This window comes from Cervus canadensis, chromosome 22 (genome assembly GCF_019320065.1).
Source record: "Cervus canadensis isolate Bull #8, Minnesota chromosome 22, ASM1932006v1, whole genome shotgun sequence".
NCBI classification, from domain to species: domain Eukaryota; kingdom Metazoa; phylum Chordata; class Mammalia; order Artiodactyla; family Cervidae; genus Cervus; species Cervus canadensis.
In genome coordinates, this window is record NC_057407.1 from 56,087,564 (window position 1) to 56,113,462 (window position 25,899).

The 25,899-nt window shown below is 43.2% G+C and overlaps 1 protein-coding gene across 1 annotated transcript in view; it reads right to left on the reverse strand.

The window, feature by feature from the left end:
- Positions 1-2,743: 2,743 nt before the first annotated feature.
- The window catches only part of CMC1 (C-X9-C motif containing 1), a 76,699-nt gene continuing 53,543 nt past the window's right edge, over positions 2,744-25,899 (reverse strand). The window contains exons 3-4 of the mRNA XM_043443629.1: positions 6,168-6,258; positions 2,744-2,994 (exon numbers count right to left, since the gene is read on the reverse strand). Of these exons, the coding sequence (XP_043299564.1) occupies positions 2,874-2,994; positions 6,168-6,258 (212 nt within the window). The 3' untranslated portion in view covers positions 2,744-2,873. The remainder of the gene's footprint in view (positions 2,995-6,167; positions 6,259-25,899) is intronic.

Sequence of the window (25,899 nt, forward strand, 5' to 3'; positions counted from 1 at the left end):
TTTACACTCTGTAAGCTATTCTGTCCGGTAGCTGTGAGGAAGTGACATCTGCACGGATGAACTGTCCACATAAGAATGAAGCTGGCCCCTCTGATTCTAATTAAAATTGCCAAATAGCCACAGGTTGTGTGTAGCTTTTCAAAGTATTTTCCCCTTTCTCATTTAAGTCAGTAGACTGCACAACAGAAAAAGGGCCCCAGGGGAGCGTGGGCTTGCTTACCCCACACTGTGCTGTCTGCTGCCGCGGTCTCCCGCCTTTTGATCTGAACACAAGTGCTGCAATACCTACCCGTGTGGGTGAGCTCCTCTCTTTCTGAGGTCCCCAAAATACTTAAGAGACTCCTGCACCTTACCTGATACAGGTGCTGGTGCGGGGCACCGAAAAGTTTACAATTTCTAGAGGGACCAGGTAGAAAAGGAAAATGTCTCAATTCTACTTAACAAAAGTGGAATTTACCAAGTTGCTGTAAGTCGTAATTAGCTTGAGGGGAAAAGTTTCCTTATATCCGGAAAATACAGATTATAAACCAGATACTTTAGCCAAAAACCAAAAAGATTATAATCTTGTCTATCAGTTCATTCTGTTTCATAGGACTGGGGCCTAAGTTAAATCTTGTCCTAGTAGGCAGGAATTTCTATTTATGATTTTAATAAAAACATCTATTTCTACTTCACTGACTATGCCAAAGCCTTTGACTGTGTGGATCACAATAAACTGTGGAAAATTCTGAAAGAGATGGGCATACCAGATCACCTGACCCACCTCTTGAGAAACCTGTATGCAGGTCAGGAAGCAACAGTTAGAACTGGACATGGAACAACAGACTGCTTCCAAACAGGAAAAGGAGTACGTCAAGGCTGTGTATTGTCACCCTGCCTATTTAACTTCTATGCAGAGTACATCCTGAGAAACGCTGGGCTGGAAGAAGCACAAGCTGGAATCAAGATTGCTGGGAGAAATATCAATAACCTCAGATACGCAGATGACACCACCCTTATGGCAGAAGGTGAAGAGGAACTAAGAAGCCTCTTGATGAAAGTGAAAGAGGAGAGTCAAAAAGTTGGCTTAAAGCTCAACATTCAGAAAACTAAGATCATGGCATCTGGTCCCATCACTTCATGGGAAAAAGATGGGGAGACACTGGAAGCAGTGTCAGACTTTATTTTGGGGAGCTCCAAAATCACTGCAGATGGTGATTGCAGCCATGAAATTAAAAGACGCTTATTCCTTGGAAGGAAAGTTATGACCAACCTAGATAGCATATTAAAAAGCAGAGACATTACTTTGCCAACAAAGGTCCGTCTGGTCAAGGCTATGGTTTTTCCAGTGGTCATGTATGGATGTGAGAGTTGGACTGTGAAGAGAGCTGAGCACCAAAGAATTGATCCTTTTGAACTGTGGTGTTGGAGAAGACTCTTGAGAGTCCCTTGGACTGCAAGGAGATCCAACCAGTCCATCCTGAAGGAGATCAGTCCTGGGTGTGCATTGGAAGGACTGATGCTGAAGCTGAAAGTTCAATACTTTGGCCACCTCATGTGAAGAGTTGACTCATTGGAAAAGACCCTGATGCTGGGAGGGATTGGGGGCAGGAGGAGAACGGGACGACAGAGGATGAGACGGCTGGATGGCATCACCGACTCGATGGACATGAGTTTGAGTAAATTCCGGGAGCTGGTGATGGACAGGGAGGCCTGGCGTGCTGCGATTCAGGGGGTCGCAAAGAGTCAGACACGACTGAGCAACTGAACTGAACTGAACTGATGTAAATACATATATATACATATATGTAAATACATATAAAGTACCTGGAAACTAGTTGCAGTGGCTGTGGTGAAGAGTTAACAGTCTGTATGAAAAAAAGAGCAACTTTTAATATAAAAGTTCAGCCTGCAACCAAATTACTGCATTGGGACAGAAAATTTTTACACTTATTACTATGTTACAAAATGGTCATTCATCCTTATAAAGAAGACTTTTAAAAACATTAAAATATTTCCAGTGGCAGAATTAACAGGTCATGGAGTGTTAATACACTTTAGGATATTTCCTATTAAAGGTGTAAGCAGGGACTTCCCTGCTGGCCCACTGGTTAGAACCCGCCCTGCCCGGGACGGGGGTATGACCCCTGCTCAGGGTACTGGGATCCCACACGGCACAGGGCAGCTCGGCCTGAGCGCCGCGGCTGCTGAGCCCAGGCCCCACTACTGGAGAGCATGCCCCACAGGGAAAGGGCCCACACTGCAACTGAGACCTGATGCAGCCAAGTGAATTAAAATAAAAAGATGTAAGTAAAACTAACTGATGTATGAGCACTTACCTATGTTTCCAAATAAGCCTTCACTACTGACAGTCACTGGAGTGCATCTGCCTCGTCCAAGACACTGTCCTCATGTTCTGCTTACTGCAACACACAGTTAATCCTCACACACAGTCTCTGTAACTCTGCGGAGGCTACCTACATCCACAGCTGCCTAGTTATTAATAAAATGGTCACGCCAGGCTCGTGACCACCCTGCTCCACTGCCCAGTCACTAACTCCTCTGCAGACAGTCCACTCCTGCTCCCCTTTAGTCACTTCTGGCTCCACGGTTAGTCCATACACTGACAAGTAATATTCGTGTGGCAACCTAAAATTCTGTGTCACTGTTAGAGAACTATAGTTGTGAGACCATCGATTTAAAATCCATTATGACCAGGCAAACCATGTCCCAGTTCCCTGCTTACTCTTATCAGTCAATAACCTGGAGGTTAAAAAAAAATCTTTATTTCAGATAAAGTTATTTCCATAATTAAGGATAAAGGAAACACACTTCCCTGAGTCCATTATTTCAGGTGACTGATTTCCATGAGCATCATCTTGATTATTATTTGCCTACATACTTGTGGGAAGCTTCTGTAGCCTTTTCTTGGTAGGAATTCCAGTTCTTCTGAATTCCTCCCTTTCCTTCAGGTATTCCATTTTGCATTCTTCATAAAAGGCTGGATCTTTATAGCTGTGAGAAGGAAAACAAATATCTTTTAAAGCAAATCATTTTGCAAGCATGTAATAAAAGCCTGCTTTAATAATAAATTCAGACATCCAGTTCATCAAGCACCATCTTTTCAAGTAGGTTTTTTAGTAATAGTCATAAATTCATTGTAAAGATGAGGCTACCAAATGAAAGGAAAGAACAAAAAACCCTAATAGTTCTTTCTTGAATAGCAATGTCCCAGGATAGGGCAGTGGGGAGCAGGGCCGCGTCCTCAGGGGCCGGTGTGAGCAGACGTCACAATGACATGCACACAGCATGCCGTGTGGCCCAGGGCACCAGGGAGAGACAGGGTGAAGAGGAGAATGGGGAGCTGGCAGGGAGACGTGTGAGCTGCATTTTGGAGGACCAACAAATACCCATAGAAGGCCCACGAGGAAGAACCCACAGATGAGGGAAACAGATATGTGGAGAACTACACGTAGCTGGTACCACGACAGCAGGTCATGGGCTGGAGAAAGGGCCTGAGATGCAGCTGGAAAGGCCAGGGCCACACCATGGCATCCATTCCTGCCCCACGAGAGGCCCAATCTGCCCTAGACGGGCACTGTTAACAGAGCGGCTGGGAGATCAGCTCGGGGCCTTGGATGAATCTCACCGTGTGGAGTGTGTGTGGCCTGTGGAGCACACACAGGCCAAGGGGGGCCAGGGGACAGCGAGGTTAGAGGCCGAATGCCCAATAAATAAACTACTACAATAATCCAGGCAGGAAATGACAAGGCCTTATGATCTAAAGGAGTCAACTTTCTGGTGAAAAGGATGCAGTGCAGCTGGGAGAGATTGGGGAAATGCAATCAGGAAGATCCTGGATCCTAGGTGATCAGAATGACAAGGAGATGAGTTCAGTATGGGACCTGCAGGAGGAAGCAGAGAAATGCCATGACCCCCAGGAAGCACTGAATTCCACGGGTCAGACTGAGCTTTCTCAGATCGAAGATGGAGAGGAGAACCCAGGCAAGTAGCTTTCAGGAAGAGGTTAAGGAGAAAAGGTGGAGAAGAAGTAGGCAGAGACACTGGGGAGACAGGATGAAAGGGGGTCTAGTAACGGAAAGAATGTAAAAGACACATGCTGGAACCTTTGGAAACACAGTTCCAGGGGTGAGGGCAGAAGCCAGACATGGTCACTGAGGGAGGAGTGAGATGAGACAGGGAGAAATAACAGAACAGAAAGCATCAGTGCCTCCCGTGTCACCAGGCAGAGACGCAAGAGGGTGGTGGTTCCACCCACAAAATGTCCACAGTAGATACACCAAAGGCGCCTCTTGTGCAAAGATGAAGAAACAGTCTTTCTTCAAGTATGTTGAGACTTGTAGTGCTAGTGAGAAGTCGTTTTAATCGTATCCGAATCTCTGTGACCCTATGGACCACAGCCTTCCAGGCTCCTCTGTCCAAGGGATTCTCCAGGCAAGAACACATTTCCTCCTCCAGGGGATCTTTCTGACCCAGGGGGCAGACCCGCATCTCATTGGCAGGTTGAGATCTGCATTGGCAGACGGGTTCTTTACCACTGAGCCACCTGGTGGAGGCCGGTGCTCAAGCAGAATTCTTCCTCAGCAGCTCACACTCCCTTCCCACAGTGTCCGTCCTCCTCTCCTCCTCTCCGTCTCCCCGCGGCTCATCTCTCTTCCAAGCAGCGGCAGCCTCCCCCGAACCCCCAGCCCCCCGGAGGGTCTAGGACCTCTCTTGCCCTCTCAAGGGCGAGAGATGGCGGGATACTCCAATGGTTAATGTTCACACGACAGAAGCTGAAAATAACACAGACGAACTTTAACAAGAGCCAGCATCTACCGAGTACCTGGTATCAGTACCCTGTACATGCCCAGCGCTGGAGAGATGTGTTCCCACGTGAGGAATAGTCACCCTGCTGGACAGCGAGGGCCTGCCCAGGGCCCGGGAGAGCTAAACCGGGGGGCCCGGGGACCAGCCTGCCGCCCTGCCCCCAGTCCTGCTCCCAGCTTCAGGGCCGCGCTGTCCCAACTAAGAGTAACAGGCACAATGCAGACGGAAACTGAGGTGTCAGAAGCCACTAATCAGGCGCACAGGGAATTCAACAAATTCAGTCACACAGAGGCAAGAGGTCCATATTCATCCAGCATCTCCTGGGAGCTCCAGGGACCAGAACTCTTATTTCTCTAGTTACATGCTCAGGGCAGGTCTGGGCTCACAAGAAGGAGCAGCTGTTAGAATTGTTTTTATTTATTATTAACTTGAGAAAAGACGTGGACTTGTAGTATGTTTCCTTATCTACAAATGCAGACAATCAGTATTCTAAAAGAAGGTGTAAATCCATGTGTCCGTTATTTGTTATCAAAAAAGAAAACACTTTAAGATCCCGATAATCACCACTTTCTTTTTATGTAATCATCTAAGAAGTAGCTGACATAGATGCTGGCAGGCCAGGCGAGCGGAGTACAGAAGGTACTGATCTGATCTGACCTCACAGCTGTCTGGTGTCACAGACAACTGCCAGCTACCTGCTCACGAAAGCACCGCACCCACCACGCTGCCTGTCAGTGATGTGGGCGACGATGAGGTCTGGGGAGATGAGCAGAGAGCCCCTGCATTCAAAGAACTCCACACATTTTTACTTTAAGACTCAACAAACTACAAGAAGTATCAGTGAACACATTTAAGAACTATTTTTTAAAGTAATTTAACTTCAGAAATCTAAATATACCTTTGTTTCCTTCATTTGATTTATTACAACTCTCCTAGAAGTTAAATTATGTTCATCCAAAAGATCCTAAGGCTGGTAAAATTACCCTTTCATTAAAGGATGAACATAAGCATAATATATTCGATAGATCAACTGGTTCATGAAAAGGCATTTATTAAATCCTATGAAAAATCATGTATTTTTGTGGCTCACCTAATATTTTAATCATATAAAATGCTGACAAACACACATAACTTGAAAAGACCCTTCATAAATATGTTGTATCACTTGTCTTAGAAGCATTAAAATTTTAAATTTTAAAATTAAAATTAAAATTTTAGACTCAGCCAACAATATGATGAATCTGGTGGGGGAGAAATACAGAATATATGACATGTAGTGAGTTAAATAACACACTCTTACCTCCAACACACTACACACACATACAGGCAGGAACACAAATACCACGGTAACTACTTACTAAGAGGTGAGACAGTCTTTCAGTGCGGAGTTTTCCTTCCGGCATTTCACCACCATAAGGACTCCAGAGTCCTTGCAACACTTAGTGAAATCTGAAATAAAAAATTTGGAAGAGAAAAGATGATCTGTAATTACATCTCTATAATTTTAAATAGCTCTAAAATCTTCGTTCATGTAACATCTATGGCCTAGACTGTGCTTGTCCACAAAGACGTGAACGTGAATAAAAGGTGGTGGATCTGAAAGGAGGGAGGGGACCCCTGAGGTAAAGAAGGAGTTGGCTTCACAGTGACACTCGGACAAAGCGGGATTTCTAACTCAGACATAACTTCATTTTACTGCTTTGCAGACATGGCATTTTTCACAAATGGAAGGTGTGTGGCACCCTCCACCAAGCAAGTCTACCAGCATCATTTTTCCAGCAGCATTTGTTCACTTCATGTCTCTGCATCATACGCTGGCAATTCTTGCAATATTTTAAACTCCTTCAGTATTATACTTGTCATGGTGGCCTGTGATCAGTGACCTCTGATGCAACTACTGTAACTGCAGATGCGGAGAAAACAGCAGGAGAGCTAGAGTTAGAAATGGCGCTGAAAGATGGGACGGACTGCTCCGTCTCCGGATCACACCTGACCCGAGAAGTTGCTTCTTAAGAATGAACAAAGACTGCAGTGTCCTGAAATGGAGTCTATTCCTGGTGAGGATGCTATCAGCCCTGCTGAAATGACAACAGAGGGTTTAAAATACTACATAAACTTAGTTGATAAAGCAGCAGCAGCAGGGTTTGAGAGGACTGACTCCAATTTTGAAAGTTCTCCACCAAATCAAATGCCACCAACTGGCACACTGCAGGCAGAAGAGAAATCGTTCCTAAAAGGAGGAGTCCTATGCAGCAAACTTTATTGTTGCTGTCTTATTCTAAGAAATCCACCTCAACCTTCAGCAACCCCACCCTGATCAGTCAGCAGCCACCAACGTCAAGGCAAGACCCTCTTTCTGCAAAAAGATTACAACTCGCTCAAGGATCAGGGCTCAGAGGAGCATTAGCATTTTTCAGCAATAAAGTATCCTTACTGAAGGCATGTACAGTGTTTTTTTAGACGTAATGCTGTTGCACACTTCGTAGACTACAATGCAGTGTGGATGTAACTTTTATATGCGCCAGGAAGCCAAAGAAGGCATGACTCGCTCTGCTGTGATACTGAGTGTTTGCACCGGTCTGGAAACAAACCCACAGCATGTCCAAGGTCTGTCTACAGAGAGGAAGCATGTACTCCATGGATGGACAAGGTCCCGCTGCACAACACAGGCAGCTATGCTCAATGTCCTGTGACAGACCATCATGGAAAAGAGTATTTTAAAAGGATACACGCACATACACACACACACACAGTCACTTTAGTCATGTCTGACTCATTGCAACCCCATGGACTGCAGCCCGCCAGGCTCCTCTGTCCATGGGATTCTCCAGGCAAGAATACTGGAGTGGGTTGCCATGACCTCCTCCAGGGGATCTTCCTGACCCAGGGATCGAACCCACATCTCCTGTGTCTCTTGCATTGTAGGCAGGTTCTTTACCACTGAGCCACCAGGGAAACTCATAAACATATACACACACACACACACACACACACACACAAACACACATATATATATATACCCATAAACTTATATATACATAAAACGGAGTCACTTCATTGTACAACAGAAATTAACACACTATAAATCAACTATACTCCCAATTTTTTTTTTTAAATAAAGGAGTATATTGCAGAAGAAATGAGTAGGAAGACTAAAGGGGTTGTATCAGACACAAGCCCTCCTGGGGTTGAGTTTCTATGACTTCTGATGGCATCCTTCAACCCCTTCAGACAACCTGCCATGGTCCTTTACTTTGATCCCAGGGCTCCCATCGCATTCCTGAGTCAACTCTGAAGTGCCCCAGAATCCAAATGGCTTTCTATCACATTTCCATTCTGGTAGTTTGCTCTTCAAATCATACTGGCCCCCTCGGGAGCCTGCCTTCTCAGGAACCCCAACCCAGAGAGCCCTGGTGCTGGAGTCCAGCCACAGCGGGCCTGCTGCTCAAGCCGGTCTGCGCTGGGTGGGACCAGCTTGCCCCCCAGCCCCTCCTGGGGATGGGGTGCGGGGCGCCCCTGCTCTAGCAGCGACTCTCCCCAGCTGTCTCCGTCCTTCCCCTCCCGGGTGGTCTCTAGTCCCAGCCTCGGCCACCTCCCACCTGTGACCAGCCACGTCCATGTCAGACTTTAAAGTACGACACTAAGAAGCTTGTATCATCATTTAGTATCAAATTATCAGGATTCTCTTCTTCCCCTCCCAGCTACTAAGGAATATGATTTACAATCATCTTAAAACAAGCAGTAACTTCAGGAGTCCCCATGAAGACATGTAACGTGTAACCAAAGTGGCTTTAAACCACAGGCAAACTGAAAACGACTGAGATTTGTAAATGCACGAGAACTTCAAGGGGCTCTGCGGGACGCAGAGGCCTAGGGCGCGGAAGTCTGTCTGTCTGCAGCGTCAGCGCAGTCTGCGGGGTGCAGCCGGCGGAAACCAGGCCTGCGGGTGCGGGAGGGGCCTTCAGGGCATGTCTGGTCACAGCCGCGGGGCAGGGATGCTCCAGTGCAGGTCACGGGCTCCGGGAACTAGCTCACCAGGCTCAGGACTGCCGCCATCCGCTCTGCGTCCTGAACTGAACCAGGCGTCCTTCACACTCACCGACACACGCTCTTGTGGTCTCTGCGCCGATGAGCTGGGCATGTGGCCGAATCAGGGCGAAGGGGCCTTCCTGTGTCCTCTGCGACGCAACAAGGCAAAGCGGGGCCTTCCTGGTGACTCAGGGGGAAAGAAACCGGCCTGCCGGCGCAGGAGACACGACTTCGATGCTTGAGCCGGGAGGATCTCACAGGCACAACTCAGCCTGTGCAACACGACTCCCGGGCCTGTGCTCTGGAGCCTGGGAGCCGCCACTACTGAAGCCCCTGCGCCCTGGAGCCTGTGCCCCGCAACAAGAGAGGCCACCGCGGTGAGAAGCCGCACACCGCGGCTAGAGAGGAGCCCCGCTCTCCACGGCAACAGAGGCCCAGCACAGCCAAAAACAAAAAAGCAAAACTGTTTTTCTTTTTTTTAAAAAGGGAAAAAAAACATTTTTTTCTTAAAAAAAAGGCAAAGCAAATGACCTCTCATTGGAGGTCCTGAAGGGAGGCAGCAAGCCCATGAAAAGTCCACCAACCTGCACTCTGGAAGTCATGAGCATCCTCACACATTAACTGCTCTCCACACAGCCTGATGGTAAGACCTGCCTTTCCAGAGGCAAGGGTTACGATCCTCAGCAAGAATTAAAGCATGAGCTACCCTCAAGAGGAGTGTGGACACAGAGTTGGTCCAGAGGTGACGAATGTTCTGCGGTGGTGACGGGCCGTGGGGCCGGCTCCTCGCAGCCCACTGCCACTCGGGACCTGGGCTCACTCGGACGATGGCGTCCACAGTCCCGCGTAAACGTGTGCGAGTTGGCCAAACCCCAGTCCCTTTCCAGAAAACATGAATGCAAGGGCTCCTACCAACAGTATACTTTCTGAATTTAACACGCAGTACTCTGACACTTGACAAATCCACAACCGAATGCTCAGGCACTGACTTATGTTGAGATCTGTTTTCCCTAACGTGACTTAAAATGTCCTCAAGTAGGGAAGTGGCTCCAGATAGCATCTGTGTGTTCTGACGGCCATAAAGGCACAGTCTCTGCATTTTCACACTTGTCCAGATCTCTTCAGGAGTAACTGTGACTGGCCCGAAGCCTCAAGCTGTTTGTAAGGTTTCTGTCACTTGTTTAGCAACAAGATTTTAATGAGGATCCTTCTTTCAAACCACATTAGCAAACATTCATATAATGGTGATGTTGCCAGCTGATTTCTACAATGGTATTCTGAAACAAGCCCAATTTAAATCACTCTGTCTCTCAATATTAAGTGTTAAAGAGTTTGTACACCTGTAAATAAATATTCACCTTTAACCACTACAAAAATGAACTGTCATTCACTTACATATACCTTAATGTAATGCAAATAAGTATCAGTAAAGAGTGAGAGTAGAGAGATGATTAAAAGTTATACCAAAGAAGTTTTTAGGTTTAAAGACAGCATTCAAGACTTTTTTTCTTTAAAATGTCAAGAACATGAAATTCTTTCTTTTGTAAACCCTCCTTTTTCTGAAAGAAACCACTGAATATCATATAAAATAAACTACAGGTAAACATATTGTGTGAGCATGATAAAATCTGCATCAAGTGAAGCTAGGGAAAACAGAGATAAAGTCTTTCCCCAACTTTTGTCTAAGATAATGGGCAAAATAATCATACTGTAATTAAGTACAAGAACACATAGTTTCCAGTTTATATAAGAAAAAACTTAGGGAAACTCCAGATAAAAGCAGTAAGAGAAAGTAATGGTTTGGAATTCATTGCTTTTCACTCATTTAATTTATGAACTTTGGAATGTATCTTAATATTGAAATAACCACCATAATTAAGTTTCCTAGTTAAGCCGAAGATGAGCAACAAAGTGTGCATGGGAGCAGAAAGACTGACCTTCCACACTTCATCAGTTTCAAGCAACATACAATTTTGCAGACACAGTCATCCAGATAGGACTATAGCATTCAATGAAAGATAGCAATTTAAAAACATACCAGATTAAAAGAAGTAATTCCAATGTTTCACATTTCTGACCAGAACCACTCCTTTTTTAATTTCAACAATTTATATTTTCTAAACAATCCTGAGCTTATGAATTTTTACACAGCTATCTTTAGACACAGCACTTATTCCTAACTTTCTAGTACTTTTATTTCCTCAATCAGGGAAGTACTTAATAAAGTACCTATTTTGTTTCCAGCATTATAAAAAGTAGAGCTGTATTTAGGTACCAACGTAATTTAGAATTTTTAACATGTAAGTTCTGTGTAATATTTCTGTGACTAAACCACCATCTTGATAGTCTCACTTTTAAATCTGGAACTTCAATTTAATCGAAAAGGAAACATTTAGGAGGTCTTGCTTACTGAAGAACTGTAGCAAGCAGATTTTAAATCACCCTCAATTCAAAACATTTCATCAACTGCATAACAGGAAACCTTAAGCATAAAACTGCTTCCTTATAGAGAACTTGATAAAAATAAAAACAGAAATGTACTTGAAATGATGGATAAATGATCTGCCAGCAAACATTCTGACAACAACAAAATTTCAGAGACAATTTTTCAAGAGATCCGTAAAATTAATCACTCAATGGAAAACATAACACGCAGAAGCCACCTCAACTTTCACAAGGCTCAGTCACCAAAAGTGACTTCTTAACTGCATTCACGCCTTCAAAATGTTTCCATTTCCAAAGGTGAGTTGAAAACACTGCAGACGGGGAAATCACCAAATCATGCCATCACGTCAATGTTTAGGAGAGGATCCAGCTGCAAATACTTCATTTATGTGTCTCTTGTTTAGTTTTTTACTTTATATTGGCGTATAGTTGATGAATAGCGTTGTTAGTTTCATGTGTGCGGCAAAGTGAGTCAGTCATCCGCATACTCGACCCACTCACTCTCTTTTTCAGATTCTTTTCCCACACAGGTCCGACTCTGTGCGACCCCATAGACGGCAGCCCACCAGGCTTCGCCATCCCTGGGATTCTCCAGGCAAGAATACTGGAGTGGGTTGCCATTTCCTTCTCCAGGAGATCTTCCCGACCCAAGGATCTAACTCGGGTCTTCCGCATTGCAGGCAGATGCTTTAACCTCTGAGCCACCAGGGAAGCCCGGAATCAGCTAGAAGAACGATGCAACAGTGAAATAAACCACTATTTTATCAGTTTTCTTACTGATATCTGGCATGTTACATCATCATTTATCAATATAGAAAAGGAATCTTTTTGATGTTTGCTTTCCTTAAACACAGTTAAGATCTGAGATTTTTTTTTTCACTTCCTGATTATGTTAGGCAGAATAATAGACCCCAAAGACTTCCAAATCCTACTCCCTGAACCCCATGAAGGTGTCAGTTTATATGGCTAAGGGCAATTACGGTTACTAATCAGCTGACCTTCAAATAAGAAGAATATCTTGGATTATCCGGCGGGGCCCAAAGGAATCACCAGGGTCCTGAGAAAGGGAAGAGGGAGGCACAGATGGAGAGAGAGACTGATGATGAGAGAGGGGAGAGAGAGGTCACCTTGGCGACTTGAACAATGGAAAAGAGGACACTAGACAATGAAAACAAATAGGGTGCCTTATAATGGGGTATCTGTATCCCCACAAAATCCATGTGTTGAAACCCCACTGCCCCCGCCCCCACCACTAACCTGCCTTGTGATGATATTAGGAGGTGGGGACTTGGGAGGAATTAGGGTGAGATAAGGTCAGGAGGGTGGATCCTCATAAATGGGGCAACACCTTGGTAAGAGTCAGGAGAGAGCAGCTGCTCTCTGCTCCCCACCAGTGAGGTCTGCAGCCCGGAAGAGGAACCAAACAAGCTAGCAGCCTGAGCTAGGGCTTCCAGCGTCAAAACCTGTGAGAATGAAGTTTTGTTGCTTATGAATCATCAGTTTATGTTACTTTTGTTAAGCAGCTCATGCTAAGATAGGTTTCTAGAAAGCAAAAAAGGCAAAGAAATGCTCTCTCACTGAGCTTCCAGAAGGGGATGCAGCTCTGCCAACATGTGGATATTAACCCAGAAAGCCCTGTGTCACACCTCTGAGTTACGGACTGTAACGTCACACATCTGTGTTGTTTTACGGCACTAAATGTGTGTAATCTGTGGACAGCAGCCATGATGAACTAACCACACTGCCTGTAGCAGAAGAAGGAAAACGGACAAAAAGATGATTCTCATTTATTAGATGAATCAGAAAATGCATGCTAAGACCCGAAAGCAGAGCTCCAGATTCTGCCGACAACAAAATTAGCTACTATGAACACAACCACCAACTAGTATCTTCAGATGACAGTATCCCAGATGAACTTCTCAAAATTCAGGAACTAATGAGCAAATAACAAACTCTGCAGGACAAAAAGGAAATAAGGCCTCCTCATCCCATCAGTCCTCTGACAAGAGGCACCTGGTCTCCTGTAACAGGAACCGGCACATCCCACGTGGTGGGGACCCACAGTGGCGTTCTCCCATCTTCCATGCTGATGTGTATGTGACCCAAATACTTACGCCTGGCTTATAAACAAAGACAATCACAAGGAAAGAGTCTTTATGGGATGGGATGTATAAGTCAAAAAACTAAAATTCTTAAAAATTAAGAAGCAAAAAAGATGATTATCTTCTCTTAAAAAAAAATATTAGTAGCCAGCAATGTATTAAAAGCACTGTATTTTATGAAAGCAAGAACAAGAAGAACCAGGACCGCGGGTGCGGGGGCCGACAGGAGGTGTGCTGGGACCTGGTGCGGTGCTGACGAGACAGGTGTGCTCGGGTTCACAAGGAGCACTTAGTTTCGTTCAGGCAACACTGCCCATTTCAAGTGTAAAGCTGTCATAACAGGGAAATACAGGACAAAAACTGGTAGAGCTATATTTAATTATTATTAAAATTTTAAGGTCACTCTTCCTTTGTTCCTTCAAAAATTTTTTGAATACGATTTTTAAATAGAAAAATTAATAAATAAAAGGTATCCACAGATGACTACCTTTTCTAGGACAGTATGAACTAAAGAAGGCATGGTCATGATTGTCAAATGCTACGATGAGAAGAGAAAGTCACCTGTTAGTTTTTATGTTAAGACTCTGTGACATTCTGCTGTCTAGGAATATCTTTGATTCACATAAGGTCAGGGAGAGGATTAGAACAAACAAAAATCCTTGCTCCTTATCACAGATGAATTAAACATAGCTTTTATTTCCAGGACACTTATTTCTTTAATCAAGTATTCATTAAATACAAAATACGGTTCCTAACTTCAATGGGCTTATAATATAGTGGCAGATGCACGAAGGAATTCAATAATACCAAGCAATTATCTTCATTTGGTCAGCTTGGGTTCGTAGCCCTCTAAACCCTACACACAAGGCTACCAAGCAAGGTCTGAAACGTGCGCAGTCTGAATCGCTAATAAGATAGATGTGCTGTGCTTAGTCACTGGTGTCTGACTCTGCGACCCCATGGACTGCAGCCCGCCAGGCTCCTCTGTCCATGGGATTCTCCAAGAAAGAATACTGGACTTGGCTGCCACACCCTCCTCCAGGGGATCTTCCCAGCCCAGGGACTGAACCCAGGTTTCCCGCATTGCAGGCAGATTCTTTATTGTCTGAGCCACCAGGGAAGCCCTAATAAGATAGATACTGTTTACTTAATACATAAATTAAATAAATATAACATTAAAATTAAGCTTGCCTTTCAAAACTAATGTCACATTTCAAAATATGTGGCTACTATAGTTTAAGGAGAAGGAAAAGGCTACCCACTCCAGTATTCTGGCCTGGAGAATTCCATGGGTTATATAGTCCATGGGGTCGCAGAGTCAGACACAACTGAGTGACTTTTACTTTACTACAGTTTAACATTATAAATATAGCTCATGCCACTTTCTATGGTCCAGTGAAACTTTCTGCAATGACAGAGGTGTTCTCTGCACTTTCCCATAGTGCCACCATGAGCCATGAAGGAGCTGTGGCTGAATGCAACCGAGGAACTGGACGTGTCTTTGTAATTAATTAGGTTCAACAGTGACGTGTCTGCAGCGGCCGCCATATTGAAAGAGGCAGCCCTGAGGGCGTTTAGTTCCCTGCACGTCAGGTCAGACGTAGACAGGAGGCTGCTGATGAGAACCTCAGACTGCTCACCTCCATGCACTGGAATGAAGTTCAGTGGGCACCAACTGTGATTCTGACCAGGAGCCCTTAGCATGTAGCTCTTGGAACAGAGATGATTTCTAACAAAGGCTAATAATACATTAACCGCTCAGCAGGATCTCTATCTCCATTAGAATAAATTACCTTATTTCAGGTGGAGCTTTTGTTTTCCCATTTTCCTATGTGATTTCATAATTTTTTCTTGCAAGGTATTTACAGATGTTAATAATAATAGCAACAAAATCAAATTAATAATGGCCACGGACATATACTAGGTATTTACTATGTACCAGACACAATGACTTTGTCAACAAAGGGCTCTCTAGTCAAGGCTATGGTTTTTCCAGGGGTCACGTATGGATGTGAGAGTTGGACTATAAAGAAAGCTGAGCACCGAAGAACTGATGCTTTTGAACTGTGGTGTTGGAGAAGACTCTTGAGAGTCCCTTGGACTGCAAGGAGAGCCAACCAGTCCATCCTAAAGGAGATCAGTCCTGGGTGTTCATTGGAAGGACTGATGCTGAAGCTGAAACTCCAGTACTTTGGCCACCTCATGCGAAGAGCTGACTCGTTGGAAAAGACCCCGATGCTGGGAGGGATTGGGGGCAGGAGGAGAAGGGGATGACAGAGGATGAGATGGCTGGATGGCATCACCGACTCAATGGACATGGGTTTGGGTGGACTACGGGAGTTGGTGATGGACAGGGAGGGCTGGCGTGCTGCAGTTCATCGGGTCGCAAAGAGTCGGACACGACTGAACTGAACTGAGACACGATGAGCACTTCGACTTGAATTTTACAAAAACCTAACAGATAAGCGCTAGCATCATCTTCATTTGCCAGACAAGGACTTGAGCTTTCAGGAGGTGACATCATGTATTTCCAAGACGGACAGTGTGGCGAGGACTAGCCTGGAACTGGGCCTTTCAGTTCCTGAAGAAATCCGTAACTCCTATGGAATCCTGTGGAATCCCACCGACTCCTCTTCACAGTGAGAACACGGGAGACTCTCCACACGGGGCAGAAGTCCTCGTGGTCACAGTGGAGCCGTGAGCGCCGCCCGTCACCACACGAGGTCACCGCTGGGCCCAGGAAGCTGGTGGGATGGCTCGGTCCTTCTGGTCCCCGCCTCCGGGGGAAAAGGCTACAGCTTAGAGCTCCTGAGCAATCATCCAAAATAAAATGATGCCAGGTACCTTGCCCTCTGGCTCCACACCTCCTTTTCCAGAATGCCTACAAAATACATTTAAGTATTTAAAATAAGGATTTTACACATTAGAAAGTGACTTTTCCAATCAGTTTACAAGAAACTGCTAAGTTCTGTGCTTGGGGTCCTAAGAGCCCTCAGAATGGGAAAGGGAGACGTCAGCATAGCCGAGCTGTGGCCATCTCCCAGTGAGACGCACACGAGAGAGGCCGCCAGCCTCCCCAAGCAGGAGAGACCGTGAGAATCACTAGCAGTGAGAGGGGAGGACTTGGGGAGTGACAAAGCCAGAGAAACGCTAAGTGCATCAGTCTGGTTCACGCCGCACATTTTGGCTGCATGCTCCCCCCTGGGCCCCCCACCCCCGCCCGAGCCTCTAAAGTTAAAAGGTCTATTCATGAACACACACCCATCAGAGCAACCAACAAAGGCACCATGTTTCTGAACATCCCCTGGTAAGAAGCAGGATCAACACTGTAAGTAACACCAGTAACGCAAGCAACAAACCAGCCTGATGGACTTCCCCATCCTTGCAGGCGGCTTCACAGTCTATTCTGTGGACAAGGGTGGGCCAGTGGTGACCATTCACCACCATTCACGGAAGGGCCAGCAAAGGACCTTGTTCTCAACCCCTCGGGTGGAAACGGCCAGAGAAGGAAGGACTTGGACGTCACTAACCCAAACCCTAGACCCTTCCTCAATTTAGAAAGTTCTAATTCACCTCACTGGGCAAACCTTGTAGGAACAGAAAACACCTTACCAAACAAGGGAGCCAGTTCCACTGTGGGGGAGGGGGTGATGTGAGGTGGGGGGATGTTTGTGCATGTAGGTGTGTGTGTGTGGGCGTGCTGAGGGGCGTGGGGGAGGTTTAAGACTGGAAGAAACCAGAGTTAAGGCTCCTGCCACCTCCCATCAAACCCCACTGGCAGTAACAGTCCTACTGTGCCTCCTCCTGGTGAGAACCAGCATGAACATGCCTCCCTCCTCCATGCCGGACGTGGTTTCCAGGCTGTGGACAAAACCTGCTCACCCTCTTTCTAATCTGCTGGTCTGTCAACTTTTCTTGCGTATCGGACACCTTGCTTTGCTCCAGAAGAGAAGTTGACACAGCTTGGCATGTCCCTTCAAGAGACAGCATTCGAAAAGACAGTTATGTTCTTCATATCCAAACACAGGGGGACAATTCAAACACACAAATAACTATGACTACACCTTTCTTATAACAAAAGTCATTTGTAGAGAATCATTAAGAGAATGGTATATCACGAGCCATTCCTCATCCTGTCTTCTCTTAGCTGACGCAAAGAATATCTTTATGTGAGTAAAAAATAGCCTTGGCACCGTTCAAAGCCACTTACCAGCTTTCTTTTAACCTAACAGAGTCACACCAAGAGCCTGAGTAGAAATACTAAACCACAAAGCTCTATCCGGCCACTAAAGAAAGTGCACAATTGGGGACGATCTCCAAGACTCAAAGTGAAAACAGCAAGGACAAGCACACACACACATGTCTATACAGACAACACAGAAGGGCTGGGGGCCGGGAAGGGATGGGTGACAGGCATGGTCTCAAGAGAAAACCTGGGGTCTGGGGGGGAACGGAAGCAGCAGGTTTCTATTGTGTGTGGCAGTCTGTCCTTGTGCCAACCTTACAAAATGCAATTTTAAAAAAGGAAAGTCAATAAAGTAATATCTTTGTGTGGAGGAGGCGGAGAGAGGAGGTCTGGCTTTGATGCAGAGTGAGAGGTCATCTCTCCCGATTTTTTTTTTTCAACAATCCTCTTCCATTTCCTCGGAGCTGCCCGAATGTGACAATGGGGCAGGGACCTGTCTTTCTTGCAACAGAACACCCCACTCTTCACATTCAATGACACTTCTGCCTGGATGGCTTCATTTCATTAAATGCCGACTGTCCTCAAATAAAAATGTGGGCATTCCTTTCACAAATTACAGAGCTGCAGAGATCCTACGATTCCCACCCCACCAATGCCACGTGGAGCCCTAACCCAAGGTAAAAAGACACCATCAAAAGCCACACTCCTGGCTTTCTTTTAATTTAACACGGTCACACCAACTGCCAAAATGGAAGAAACCCAACACTGATAACGCGTGCTCCCTTGCTCAGAAACTGGTCCCAATTCTCGGTTTTAAAGAGGAAAAAAAAAAAGAGAACAGAAGACATGTGATGCTAAATTTAATTAGACATTTAATAAGTGTAGTGTCCCTAGTTAACAAGGCAAATCCATCCTTTCCGTTCAGGCTGCAGGTTATTTAAAGACTTTACAATTTTACTACTTAAGGGCGAGTCCTATGGAGGTGTTATCTCACCATTTATATTTTCACAACACTTATGATATTGCTATCACACTCTTAAAATAAATAAAAAGCCCATGCCGTGTGGTGGACCAATATAATGCTACATGCTCTATTTCTGGAAATAAACATTAAAATCATTCTGTATTGTTCACTTGATTCTTGCAGTGTTGAATATTAGAAAAAAAGTAAAACTAATTTTTTTAAGTCCCAGGTATACTTGAAAAACAGAGGTTTTATCACTTGGTTTTTAAAATTAGGTACTAGAAAATATATCACTAGAAAATTCTGACCACAATAACATTTTATGACAAAATTATTACGCTTTTAATTTTCTATTAAATTGTGGTTTATTAGCTTGCTACTTTAAAGATTAGACTGGGTACGGAATGAATTTAGTGGTGCATTTAATGAGACAAGAAAGATGAACATGAAAAGATGATTTTACATGGTGGCGCATAGGCTATTTGATAATTCTAACATAGTACAAAAGAAAGCTTCTCTCTAGATTGACCATGGTTCACTTAACATCACTGAATATCTAATACCTCCAACTCAATTAATTCTCACCTGATTAAGATCAGACTGATATTCAAACTAAATCATCTCTCCAGTCAAGTAGAAATCAATATTTCTGATTTTACTTTTAAATTACAATAGAAAATAAAATGCACACGTCTTCAATATGCCAAGAGTAGCTTTTCCATTCTAGTCTACCATGGCGGGGATGACACAGTTGATTAAAGAATTATTCTAATTTGAACACCAATATGTAGTCAGAATCTGATTAATTTGAACACGGAGATGGAATAAAGTAATTAAATATATCTTATACAGGGCAAATAGAAAATCGACATAAAACAAATCTGACTTTTTAAAAACAAACTTCACTATTTATCAGCTCAAGTAGTTAGGAATGTGCTCTTATTACAGACTGCCTGCTCTTGGAGGGGTCTTGTTTCAGGCACGGACATTTACAAGGTAGCCAAAGAAAAGAAACAGTTCTGTTCAGGTCATCCTCCTTCTATGATCACCACTCCAAAAGGCAGGCACACACCTAGAAACAACCAAATTACTGTTAGACTCTTCCAAAAAAAGCTGGAGGTACGGAGCAGGATAAAAACTAGTGACTCCTGAAGTGACAAAATGCTTACACACTTGTAACCGACACTTCTAAAGAGAACCTGAGACACATCTTCCTCCCTTTCACTCCTGAGCACCCTGCAAATCCAAGACGGAGAAGAGGAAAGTCAAATTATTCATTGGGTCGACTGAACAGAAGTACTGTTTGTCTTGTTAGCAAACTCAACTAACTCACATGAAAATGACAGAAAAATTTCAAATTTTAAACAATACATTTAAGAAAGCAAAATCACTGTTAAATGTACTAATTGTTAGAACTGAAAATAATAATACAATTTAGAGTATTTAATGCATGCCAAATATTGCTCATTATATATATTATGTATTATATATAATATGTAAAATATTCTATTGTAAAGATATATTTTGCATAAAATATATGAAGCATTTATTTATTATCTATTATTTTTAAACCTCACAATAGAGGTTATTCCTATATACTGAATCATTCACAGGTGTTACTTACCTTAGGTGCACCTTTTCTCACGTCTTACCTATCATGCCCCAGAAAAGAATTTGAAGAACTAAAAAATTAAGTAAATTAACCTAGAAATGTAGATTTCCAAAATTCATATCCGATGAGAAACAGCCAAAGAAGTAACTGAGAGACCCAAACTAGGGGCATGAAACCAGAATTTGTTAAGCTATGCCATTCTCTACAAACCTGCAGAATCTGAAGCTACCTATGCGACGTGAAGTTGGGCTACTTGCATGTCAGACTCAAAGAGTATTCTTGACTTTCATGGAAGACTCTTTCCAATTGTTCTTGAACCATTTGTTTGATTTTCTTATAACTGAAATGTATTTTCAGAGAAATAGCTGTCTAAGCATTATATACATATTATATAGTATACATGTATAGACTAGTATATTTATAATATAAAATATTTCACATGTAAGAATCACAGTGAAGCCCGGAGACCACTGAGCCAGTGCACGTGCCCCATGTTTAAAGGTGGAGCTGCTGCTTTATCCCACATACTTGCAGGAATGAAAAGAACGTTGCCAGACCCAAGGATTCACGCTTCTTTCTAAGCTGGAATTTTTGTTTTATGTAAAATCTCACAATTTTAAGTAGCTCAGTCAGCTCTGTTTCTAAGACACCATGCAGAGGAAACATGAAATACAAAACACCCAGGCCTGCACAGTGGCTTCTGGCTGCAGGCCGACGGTCTGTGTCACCTCTGCTGGACAGGTCGGAGTAAGCACGCACATGTGGCAATCCCCGTGAGTCCTACCAGCACTCACTGGACAACCACTAAAGCAGAAGCCGCCTACAGATGCCGAATTAGCACTGCCGCCCTAGAAGCAGAGGAATGCAATGGAGGTGTTCCCATCTCTAACTCCTCAACCTCCTGCTCCACAGGCCTCAGCCTTTTCACAGTCCTACAAGGCTGAGACGGATGGAGAATACTCCTTCTGGGAATCAACGACAGGGCATCAAAATGCACTCTTCACTGAGCGTACGTTTCCTTCAAGTCTTCACTGGGTGGATACCGTGTGGGTTGCTGGACCTCCCTGACTGTGCGCTCCAAGACGCACCCGAGCGAAGAGGGGTGCTTCACTTAGAGGGATGCTACTTCACAACATAAATAAGGAAAATCTGTTGCTCCTTTATGACACTGTGGGTGTGCTCAGCTGCTCAGCCGTGTCCAACTCTGCAAACCCATGGGCTGTAGCCCACCAGGCTCTCTGTCCAGGGGATTTCCCAATCAAGAATACTAGAGTGGGTAGCCATTTCCTATTCCAGGGGATCGTCCTGACCCAGCGATTGAATTCATGTCTCCTGCATCTCCTGCCTTGACAGGTAGATTCTTTACCACTGCACCACTTCATCGCACCCTCTATGACATTATCAGACATTTAGTGACCTAAAAAGTAGTGTGTCTGCTGCCCTCCTGAAGTTTCCAATGGAGCAGCAGAGCAATGACACATAAAACTAAACAGCAATTATGGAAAAACACAACAAACATCCCAAGGCGGCAAATGCCACCCAGGGGGGCATGTATACAGACTGTAAGGTGCAGGGGTTCACCATGGCCAGAGAGGAAGCAGGACATCGAAAGGACTGTCCCCACGTTTGCAAAGACAGACGCAAGAGTCCCAAGAAATGTAAAACTACACTCTTTACCTTTCTTCTACTAAATTGTCTATTAGTCAATCTGTGAGCACAACTGCTGAAGCGAATAATTATCTAAAATACTTCTAATAATTTCACATTTTCAGAATCCAACATAATACTGTTTGTTATACTCATGCATTGTGGTAAAATTTAACAAGTCAAACACATCAGGCTTGGTCTTAAGAAGCCACTTTACAGAAAACAATGCTAAGTAAGAATTTTACTTCTGACCTGTACCTTATTAGTAACTTTCATTAAAATAATAAAAATAAACAATAAAAATTAAGTTAAAATATAAAATATTCTAAGTATAAAAATGAAAAAAGGATTTGGAAATTTTATGTCATAGGAAACAGAAGAAGGTAGAGAAAGTAGCTGTCACAGAGTCATGTTGTTAGATTCCACAAAGAATATTTTTAATTTTAAAACAGAATGTCAACAGGGTTGATTGAAATAAAGAGAAATAAATTAATGCTAAGTAATTACTAAGGAAGTTTTGTTTATGGAAATGAATAATTCAGTGTTTTACAAAGTAAATTCAAACAGCAGCTGTTTTGCTAACATTAAGCTAAAAAGAGCTTTCTCAAAATGTACAAACTTTAAAACTAGAGAATCATCATATTTTTAAATGTCAGAGTTATTTCCTGGGTCTTCTGGTTCTAGTGTAAAATATTACATGGTTTCAAAGGTAATCGATCAACCATTTAAAGGATTCTCCACATTACATTTTTCATGGGGCATATCTGTCACATTCTAGCTAACTGAATATATGCATAATTCCTGGCCTGTTAAATCCTAGAACAGCTGGGGGAGATAGGAATTCAGATTTCTAACAATCTGTTCCCAATCCACTTGGTCCTGAGTGATTCAGATCTCAAAATTAATCAATGGCTGCCTTTCACTACACTGCAGTTTCATTTCTGTCTCCCAACTACTGGCTTTCTTCCTCCTTCAAAAAGAAATGAATCCAAATTTAAAAAACACACTTGAGAGGAACTGCACAAATTACAAGTTAAGTACATTTTTACTAAATAATGTATCCATAGTTTTTGTAAGAATCAGTTTCTCAAAACAGCAGCTAATACAGAAACCCGAAAAATACTCTCAAAGATCAATTTGAAATGAAAACAAAACATTTCCAAACAGTCACATAAGACAAAGGGAAAACTGGGTACTACTTACATAAAAATGTTTCTTGGTTTATCTACTGCCCAATGCAAATTGAAGTCTGAACCCCTTTAACGGATCATGAAAATTTAGCAGATGGCAAATAACACTTGTTTTTAAAAATGAAAGAGAAGAGGAAATAGCAGATATCATGCATTTCATCTATATAAACATACATACATACAAAAGTGCATACTGATTTATGTAGACACTGGGTTGTATTTTAAAGTATATTTCTTACATTCAGCCTGGTGAAAAAAAATTTTGAAAGCCACTGGCCTACTGCATGCTAATTCTTATCCTCCCCAACAGTAGGAAAACAACTGAAACAACATATTCCAACTTCATTCTTCTGTTAGATACCTAACATTTGTATATGTACCTAATCTAGGCACTTGGAATAAGTGAGTAAACCAAACCAGGCTCCCTGTCCTCAAAAGAAGCTTACCCAAAAGAACCAGACAGACAAGAAATACAACATTGTAAGGCAGGTCAGAATGTGGCCACAATTATAGGCAAAACGCAGAGAGGGGTAAGGGGATTACGGGAGGGTAGAGGCAGTGGGTGCTATTTCTTGCAGGGTCGCTGAGGTTGGACCTGCTGAGAATTTGGAGGGAAAACTTGAAGTAAGGAATCAATAATATCATTTGTATACACAATGATAGCATAATACAAATACTTCTTTTTCTTTTTTAATGTAATTTTTACTCTTTGATGGGAATACCAGACTACCTGACCCGCCTCCTGAGAAACCTGTATGCAGGTCAAGAAGCAAGTTAGAACTGGACATGGAACAACAGACTGGTTCCAAATCGGGAAAGGAGTATGTCAAGGCTATATGTTGTCGCCTTGCTTATTTAACTTATATGCAGAGTACATCATGAGAAATGCTGGACTGGATGAAGCACAAGCTGGAATCAAGATTGCCAGGAGAAATATCAATAACCTCAGATATGCAGATGACACCACCCTTATGGCAGAAAGGGAAGAAGAACTAAAGAGCCTCTTGATGAAAGTGAAAGAGGAGAGTGAAAAAGTTGGCTTAAAACTCAACATTCAAAAAATGAAGATCATGGCATCTGGTCCCATCACTTCATGGCAAATAGATGGGAAAACAATGGAAACAGTGACAGACTTTATTTTTTTGGGCTCCAAAATCACTGCAGATGGGGACTGCAGCCATGAAATTAAAAGAAGCTTGCTGCTTGGAAGAAAAGTTATGACCAACCTAGACAGCTTATTAAAAAGGAGAGCCATTACTTTGCTGACAAAGGTTCATTTAGTCAAAGCTATGGTTTTTCCAGTAGTCATGTATGGATGTGAGAGTTGGACTATAAAGAAAGCTGAGTGCAGAAGAATTGATGCTTTTGAACTATGGTGGTGGAGAAAACTCTTGAGAGTCCCTTGGACTGCAAGGAGATCAAACCAGTCCATCCTAAAGGAAATCAGTCCTGAGTATTCATTGGAAGGACTGATGCTGAAGCTGAAAACTCCAATACTTTGGCCACCTGATGCAAAGAACCGACTCATGTGAAAAGACTCTGATGCTGGGAAAGATTGAAGGCAGAGGATAAGGGGACGACAGAGGATGAGATGATTGGATGGCATCACTGACTCGATGGACATGAGTTTGAGTAAGCTCCAGGAGTTGATGATGGACAGGGAAGCCTGGTGTGCTGCAGTCCATGGGGTCGCAAAGAGTCGGACACAACTGAGCAACTGAACTGAACTGAACTTATTTTTTGTCCATACCTCAAGGGATGTGGGATCTTAGTTCCCCAAACAGGGATCGAACCCATGCCCCCAGTACTGGAAGTGCAAAGTCTTAATCCCTGGGCTACCAGGGAAGTCCCCAAACATTTTAGTTTGTAATTCTGCACCTGAGAGATCCAAAAAATATAAGGAAAATGGGACATGAGGAAAGAGTAACTGTAGATTAAATTTCCAGCAATGGATTCCTAAACACAAAACAGCTGGCCCCTGCACCAGCTCCCAGAGAGAAGGCATGGCTGCTGATGCCAGTACATGACTCTTGTGGAAGTCAGAGTTTAAGATGCCACTAAAATGAAAGCAAAGATTCAGGAAAAAAGAAATACATAAAAACTGATTTAAAATCTTAAGCTGAGCTCAGATTAAAATAAATCTATTGAAAAAACATTCACCAACAGTATTTCTAGGGTAGAAAAGTGTGAAAACAGCATTCTCTACTCCTTCCAGAGTTACAGATTCTTTTTCTTTGGTTTTCTAAAAGCTCAATGACACAAACATGTCTGCAATTTCTACCACAGTAACAAAAGAATGAAGAAATAAATTTGGCTAATTAACCCAAGCCTGATTTCTAATAAAACAGGTGTCCTGAGTAATAGCAACTTCCGTGTTGATTGATGTCTGGAATGATAAATAAGACGTAACCCTACGAGCATCCACGAAGAGCCAAAGTCCTCTATGTTGTATAAATCAGTGAACACAAACAGATTTCCTCAAGATGGGGAAAATAAGACAAAGTATGTCAGGTTAAAATGAGTTTTTAACTTGTAAATACAGAGTTCTCTTTCTTCTTATTTATGAAATACAAGGGGTTTAATAGTTAACTTCTGGTATTCCATACTGGCCATGCGGCCATACAAGTTATCTTTTACTCACTTTGTAAAAGCTATGAAATATTCTCCTAAATCCATCTGACATCTGAAATGGTTAATGAAAGTTTACTTATCCTATACTATAGAAGGAAGAAATTTATTTCATGTCAGAAAAGGAAAATACTATCCTCCAATTCTATTTGTTCCCTTACTGCAATGCTAGAAAGCTATCTGGCAAGAAAATAAAGCAATTACAGAAATTTTGGTATATCAGTGAGAAACAAGCATATCTTTTTGTAACTATAACACTTGATATCACTTGCTCCTTGGAAGAAAAG